The sequence below is a fragment of the Littorina saxatilis genome, linkage group LG5, assembly GCF_037325665.1.
Source record: "Littorina saxatilis isolate snail1 linkage group LG5, US_GU_Lsax_2.0, whole genome shotgun sequence".
Lineage (NCBI taxonomy): Eukaryota > Metazoa > Mollusca > Gastropoda > Littorinimorpha > Littorinidae > Littorina > Littorina saxatilis.
The window spans coordinates 5,921,711-5,929,874 of record NC_090249.1 but is presented as its reverse complement, the minus strand read 5'-3'; the positions used below and the strand labels follow the sequence as shown (position 1 = coordinate 5,929,874).

The window sequence follows — 8,164 nt, the reverse complement described above, 5'->3', positions numbered from 1 at the left end:
ATGCCCAGTGTGGGCCCAGTGGCGTTTCCCACCATGGTGCAGAGGTCCTTCAGCGAGACCAACGCTAGTGCCGACACTGGCAGTGTCTCTTCAGACAGTCAGGGGGATGTTCTCTCCATCAAGCAAGAACCGCTGGAGTCTGAATCAGTCTCGAGTGTTGTGACAAACGGACCTGGTTCGGCAGTGGAAAGAATCGCTGCCGAGATTTCTTCTCAGCTTGCGTCTAAGACTGGTGCTGCCTCTACAAACTCAGAAATTAAAAGTTCTCCTGTGGAGGTTGAGCACAACTCAGGGACTGCTGTGAAGAGTGAATGTCCGGATGAGGAACCTGAGAGTCATTGAAATTTGGTGCTGCTTTTTGATGGTTGTTGATGATTTGAATGATTGCTGATGTGGATTGTGTGCATGTTGCAAAAAGTGAATCTGTATTTGATCTGTAGATAATGATGTAACTCTGTTGATGCAGATACTTCGCATGCTGATGCTGTGGAGAATGATTCAGTCATGTGTGTGTGTGTGTGTGTGTGTGTTGAAGGCCTGGCTACACCTGCATTTAACTACTTACAGATCGCCTAATGAATTTTTTTTATTGAGCGTGATTTTCCCCAAGTGGTCGGACACTTTAATAAGATTTGTCATAATACAGTTCACTTGGCTCCGCACTTTGTACAACATTTCTCTGAATAGACAGCTATATATGAGCTCCATGACTTCTTCATGAGTCAATAAGTTAGCAAAATTGTGAGGAAGAAACCCAAATTTGAGTCCATCGTGTTTGAAGTGAAACACTGTGCTAGCCGTCTCCGTCTAGCCTCCTCTGATTGGTCAGCCTCCCCCAGCTTGATTCAAACGTAAGAATAAAAAATGCTTTTTTTTTTTTTTTTACGATTTTAAGGCAAGAGACACATAAAAGTGTGTGGCCACCTACATAAGGCAATTTGGCCACCCCTTAGACTACCTGCATGAAGAGATATCTTGTCAGCGAAGTTACGTACCCTTCGCTGCCATGCTCGACGAGATATCTCGTCGCTGACTTATCCCGATTTTTCATTCAGTTCACTGACCCATTTGGGTACAACAATATCTCTAGTCTATTTATAGGCGGAAACCCCATCTACGTCATACAAGAATCCTTTGTTCAGTCGATTTAGCAAAAATTCTGATTTTGTTCACCTGTGGGTGTCGCCCATCTACCAGTGTTAATTTCTTGATGTGCTGCAAAACTGTAAGTTGACTTTTTTTCAAGTTTGTGTAACTGTGGACAGCAACAGGTGTATAGTATTGTTGTATTTGTCCGCTCAATTTGTATACATATATTAAGTGTCTGATTTGTTACCTTTTTTTGGTTAAAGTTATATCTTTGTTTCAAAGCCCTCAGGGCCCAAATCAATAAAATACTTGCAAATTATTACCCATTTTTCGGCAAAACTCATAGGCAAATAGGTTTTGCCTTTAAGCTGAAGTCCTAGGCAGCAAAAGGGTTAAGGAGTTGTGTAGTGGTCACTGTTATTTGAGGGATATTTCACCGACATTTCAATCAATCAATGAGTCTTATATCGTGCATATTCCGTGGGTACAGTTCTAGGCGCTCTGCAGTGATGCCGTGTGAGATGAAATTTTATACGGCCAGTAGATTGCAGCCATTTCGGCGCATATTTACCTTTCACGGCCTATTATTCCAAGTCACACGGGTATAGGTAAACAATTATTAACTGTGCCTAAGCAATTTTGCCAGGAAAGACCCTTTTGTCAATCGTGGGATCTTTAACGTGCACACCCAATGTAGTGTACACGGGGGGAGGTTCGGACACCGAAGAGAGTCTGCACACAAAGTTGACTCTGTGAAATAAGTTTCCGCCGAACCTGGGATCGAACTCAAGCTGACAGCGGCCAACTGAATACAAATCCAGCGCGCTACCAACTGAGCTATATCCCCGCCCTATTTGCATTGCCATAGTGCACATTTCAGTCTGCTGTTTACTCCTTGATTCACAATTTCCCCCCAAAAGTCTAACTTGCAATTTGAGAAAGAATTAATCAAATGTTTGCAGATCTCCTCCTGCTGATGTTGTACAATTCCAAATTTCATTGCAGTGCATTTTGCTTCATTGAATGAATTCCTGACACATTGCTAACAGACTTTCAGTATGTGATTATGGTATATGTATTGACCAGATGACAGTAATCCCTATCCAACAACAAAAGAAAGGCTATTTTTGTGCAGGTTGGACAGGAATGAGTATGAGAGGAGAGAGAATTTGGGAGAGAGAGTGAAACTTGAAAAGGTAATAGAGTTTTTGTAGTCATACAATGAAATCAATTTTGATGTATTTTATTTAGTCTAATGCATGTATCAGTGTGTGCCATGAAATCATGCCAAAAACTGGCACAAAATGTACTCCTGTTGAAAAAACAAAAACAATGAAATGTCAAAGTAAAAAAACAAAGACATATTGTCAGAATGTCAGGTGTTTGTCTGCAATTGAAAGTATGGTTATTCCAAAAGTGTCTAATGTTCCGTGTCAATGTTTTTATTCAGCAGTCAAATTCATGTCACTTGCTTTTTCAGACCACCTGTTTTGCTCATCTCAAATATCACATTTGCAGACCTTTGAAATAGCCAGCAAACTTTAAAATCCACATGTTGTCCAACCTGACACATGCATGTGTTCTGCGCGAACTTAGAATCCGGTTTCATTCTAGAATGGACCGGGGTCAGGTTGGAAAATTTTCTAACCCTGCGCAAGTACAGGGGTGCCATTCTAGAATGAAACCCTTGAATAAAGGGGGCCGTAATGTTTGTAGGAAAGACAGAGTTGTCTTCCCTTGAATTATCTCCACCTGCACCTTCCCTTTGATAAAATGGGGCTGATTTGTCTACCCCTGAAAAAATCCTTTGGCGATCTTGCGATGTCATGTCATGTCAAGAAAGTTGACACTCCTGAGTACGCAATAAACAAAGGCAGACCATAGCAAGGGGGACTACCAGGGCGGTATTGTTTGCAGGGCAGTTGTTTTTGTGATGAGAGCCGGTTGCGGCCGCTTGCAATGTCAGCGCTGTCTCCCTCTCGGAAATGTCCGTTTTTTTGACAATTTTTTTGACAGACAGACAGACAGACGGTCAGACCGACTAACCGACAGACAGACCAACAGAAGGACAGAGTGAGTTATAGAGCTGTTGTCACAGGTTTAAAAAAAAGTTGACATTATATCTTCACAGTTCAGAAGACCAACTTCATGTATATGAATACGATTAAAAGTTACAAGCGAGATCGGCAAAACACTGTCAGTCCGGAAATTTCTGTTCGTAGCGATCAGTGCTGAGTGTCTCTCAAAATCGTAATCACTTTCAGAACATCACAATCCCAATGTCTTTGAGTAAAGTGTAAAAAACCCGAGAAAAAAAACCCAACCAAACACACAAAAAACAAAAACAAACAGAAAATCCACATTTGTGGCTTTGGCTGTGTGATAGTCTAACTGAAATGACTATTCCAACTTGGACCCAAATTCCAACCTTGCGCACGGCCGATTCTAGAATGGACCAGCAACAAGGGTTTCATTCTAGAATGGCACCCCTGTACTTGCGCAGGGTTAGAATTCCAACCTGGACCCGGTCCATTCTAGAATGAAACCGGATTCTAAGTTCGCGCAGAACACATGCATTACGACTAGAAAACTCATAAACAAACAACAGCAGGATCTGCATTAACATACTAACTTCTTAGTTATTAAAATGTTAACACCTCCGCCCCAGATTCCCAACCAACACACACACTGGAACAAGTTCTAGCCTCTGGCAAACATTTTCTTCTTAGTTCATGGGCTGAAACTCCCATGTTCACTCGTGTTTTTGCACGAGTGGGTTTTTACGTGTATGACTGTTTTTATGTATGACTACATTCAGGCAGCATACGCCGATTTCGGGGGAACAGGAAAAAATTTTAAATACAAGCTCTGCAAATGAAAGATCCTAGCATATGAATTGTAATCCCATGTTTTTTAAAACTGTACGCAACAAACATTAGAAAGTGCAACATATTTCTCATGATGAACTGAGCTGGCACATTCAGGGGAATGCAGTCCCAGTGGAAATGTGCAAATTCAGCCGTTTTCAGGGTCTTTAGTTATAGTTTACTTCACCGTAAATCAAAACTAAAAAAGAAATCTTGGTAACTTACATATGCAGACAGCTGATACAAAGTTTATTTGAGCTAAAGATGTGTGGTGTGACTCAAAATAAAAAGACAAAACTGAGCCCAAAGAAACAATGGTCTTAAACATGTAATGAAAACAGAAATCGCAGCACAACAGACTGTGATATTAATCGAATAACGGGTCCCTCAGATCACTTAACAAACAGCACAAATCAATTTGCACATGCAGATCCTCACTGAAAAATGTTGCATCTCATACCAGAAAGAATGCAAAAAAACAAAAATGTAAAAAATCTTTTGACAAATCACCTTCAGCATTCCTATTCATGTCATTACAAACCATTCAGCAAAACACTGACACACACAGTCTCTCTCTCTCCTTATGTATTGCAGATCAGCCAACCAGTCAGTCTCTCTCTCTCTCTCTCTGGCACACAAAAAAACACTCAACAGTGTTCCCACAACAGAATCATTTCACAAATAAACTCTTCCATCCATTACAGCCAGTTTAAAAAATCAGACAAAGACATTGAATATTGAAGCATGCTGAACACAAAACTAGAATCGGGTAACAACTGTGAGTATTCCCAACAAAAGGCGCTACATCGACCATCATCCTTCCTCCTCCTCTTCGTCTGCTTGTCTGCGGAAGGGCAGGGTTGTCTGCCCATGAGAGCGATCGGGGTCGGGCATCTGGAAGATACGCGGTCGCCCAGCCACACTGTTGCTCAGCTGACTGGAACACACCAAACAAAACATCTTGCCTTGTTTCAACTATTCAAGAACACCAACAAAACATCTTGCCTTGTTTCAACAATTCCAAAACACAAAACAAAACATCTTGCCTTGTCTCAACAGTTCCAAAACACAAAACAAAACATCTTGCCTTGTTTCAACAATTCCAAAACACAAAACAAAACATCTTGCCTTGTCTCAACAGTTCCAAAACACAAAACAAAACATCTTGCCTTGTGTCAACAGTTCTAAAACACAAAACAAAACATCTTGCCTTTTTTCAACTATTGAAGAACTCAACTGGCTCTATGTGTGATTGTGATAATGGTCTTTACCAACTCACTGTCTCAGCATGAGAAAGTAATCTGTAGTAATACTACCTTGCCAGGGCTTTGACATTTTTTGTGCCATGCATGAAAAAAATTGCAAAGATATAATTTCTGAGTCTAACCTGCCCTTGTGATTACGACCACCTCTCGATTACGACCACCTGCCCATTCTAACCATCCAAAAGGATCTCTGATCTTTCTTTCTTTATTTGGTGTTCAACGTCGTTTTCAACCACGAAGGTTATATCGCGACGAGGGAAAGGGGGGAGATGGGATAGGGGAAAGGGGGGAGATGGGATAGAGCCACTTGTTAAGTGTTTCTTGTTCACAAAAGCACTAATCAAAAAATTGCTCCAGGGGCTTGCAACGTAGTACAATATATGACCTTACTGGGAGAATGCAAGTTTCCAGTACAAAGGACTAAACATTTCTTACATACTGCTTGACTAAAATCTTTACAAACATTGACTATATTCTATACAAGAACCACTTAACAAAGGTAAAAGGAGAAACAGAATCCGTTAGTCGCCTCTTACGACATGCGGGGTGCAGAGAAATAAGGATGTGGAAAAGAAGATTTTTGGTAAGTGAAATAAAGGTGATGGATCCAGTCAGGTAGAAATAAGACAACAAGAAAAGAATTGGAAAACTGCAGGGAATAGTAGGGAGAGTTTTCTTGGAAGGAAATATAGGTGAAAGGACTGGTAAGGCAGAAATAAGACAAAAGAAGAGAAGTAAAGGGGTGGGGTAGCTCTGTGGAAACACTCCCGCCGCGTGAAGGCGACCCCATGGGAGCAGGATCTCTGATGAAGGTTGTTCTATACTACCCGTCATAAAAAAAACTAAGCATGTGCACATGAGTGCCAATCTTTGTGATGAGACGGTCAATTACAAGAAGGGCAAAGCCCATACGACTCACATGCTTTACACATTTTTCCTACCAAAATACATGTGACCTTGACCAGGTCATCCAAGGTCATGCAACACAAAGCTGTTAATTCAAGACATAGGAAGTACAATGGTGCTTATTGGCTCTTTCTACCATGAGATATGGTCACTTTTAGTGGTTCACTACCTTATTTTGGTCACATTTCATAAGGGTCAAAGTGACCTTGACCTTGATCATATGTGACCGAATGTGTCTCATGATGAAAGCATAACATGTGTCCCACATAATTTTTAAGTTTGAAACAGTTATCTTCCATAGTTCAGGGTCAAGGTCACTTCAAAATATGTATACAATCCAACTTTGAAGAGCTCCTGTGACCTTGACCTTGAAGCAAGGTAAACCAAACTGGTATCAAAAGATGGGGCTTACCTTGCCCTATATATCATATATAGGTGAGGTATTGAATCTCAAAAACTTCAGAGAAAATGGGAAAAATATGAAAAATAGCTGTTTTTTAGGCAACATTTATGGCCCCTGCGACCTTGACCTTGAAGCAAGGTCAAGATGCTATGTATGTTTTTTGGGGCCTTGTCATCATACACCATCTTGCCAAATTTGGTACTGATAGACTGAATAGTGTCCAAGAAATATCCAACGTTAAAGTTTTCCGGACGGACGGACGGACGGACGGACGTCCGGACGTCCGGACGGACGGACGACTCGGGTGAGTACATAGACTCACTTTTGCTTCGCATGTGAGTCAATAAAACCAGTTATATGACTGGAAAGGCCATTTATTTCCCTACCATATTCAGCAAGACTGATTTTACACCAGGTAGTGTTTATACGGTGAAACAAACAACATACACACCCCCCAAAATAAAAGTTTACGAAAAGTTCTCGTATTAAAATCTGCAATAAAATCAACATGGCGTAACAGCAAAGCCAATGCAACAGTTGGCAGCTCTGAGTGGAGGAACGAACGAACGAACTTTATTACTCAAGGATGGAGATTTTAGTCTTACAATCTGTCCCTGCTAAAACTAAACATGTATTAAGATGGATACAATGACAATCGTAAACCGACACGGAAAAAAAAAGCGAATAAAAGGTTATACATGTAGAGATTAATCATGCATTATCGCAACTACTACATGATCTTTACGAATATCAAATGAATAAAAACACATTTAAGCTGACATATCAAAATAATGCAAAGGGATACAAACAAACAAAATTAATCTGCACCACTCACTCATACATTTACACCACGTCAAGAATACCTGTGTACACATGCACACACACGCACATACACCTGCACACAATCCAACTCACTCACGCACACACACACACACAGTCCATAACACGCAGACAGGGGAGAGAATAAGAGGAGAAAAGAAAAGACCACAAAAACAACAGGCAATCCATTCAAGGAAGAATGTGTTTCAAGGAAATAAATAACGCCAGGGGGCCGCGTAGGTGAGGCCGAAGCATCTTGGCCTCGTAAATATGAATTGAACCCCATCCGGTGAAAGAAACATCGTGCAGGTGAAGAACCCCACTATTTTGTCCCTATCATTTCTCGAGTGTAGTTTTTAATTTTTAATCTATTTTGTTGCTTTCGCAGAAATCCGCGAAATTGCAGATATTTGGATAGCCTGAATAATGAAACACACGAAAGAGAAAAGCGCCTGACCTCATGTCTTGTGGCGTGAGGAAGATGAACTGCTTGGTGGTCTGGTTGCGAGTCATCTGAAGCATCATGTCCATGGAGATACGGCGATTCACCAGATCCTGTCACACACACCAACACTTAAAACTCTTCATTCATATTACACTGTTTTCTTTTTCGTTTATAGGCTGCAATTTCCAAGAACACTTGTGTTTTGCATGAGCAGGTTTTTACATGTATGGCTGTTTATTCACCACCATGTGCAAGTCCGAATCGTTGCTAAAACTATTATATAGCAATACTCAGAGCCATTTTCAACAGACTTGCTTCGGACTAAAATCACTTGAAAGTTTGTGGAAAGCTGGTTGTAAACAACTCATAT

At 40.9% G+C, this 8,164-nt stretch overlaps 1 protein-coding gene across 3 annotated transcripts in view; it reads right to left on the bottom strand.

Moving 5' to 3' along the window:
* Positions 1-2,316: 2,316 nt before the first annotated feature.
* Positions 2,317-8,164, bottom strand: part of LOC138966158 (structural maintenance of chromosomes protein 6-like) — a 53,848-nt gene continuing 48,000 nt past the window's right edge. For all 3 annotated transcript variants that reach the window (XM_070338283.1, XM_070338282.1, XM_070338284.1), the window contains 2 exons: positions 7,807-7,904; positions 2,317-4,893 (listed from right to left, as the gene is read on the bottom strand). In XM_070338283.1, the coding sequence (XP_070194384.1) occupies positions 4,770-4,893; positions 7,807-7,904 (222 nt within the window). In that variant the 3' untranslated portion in view covers positions 2,317-4,769. The remainder of the gene's footprint in view (positions 4,894-7,806; positions 7,905-8,164) is intronic.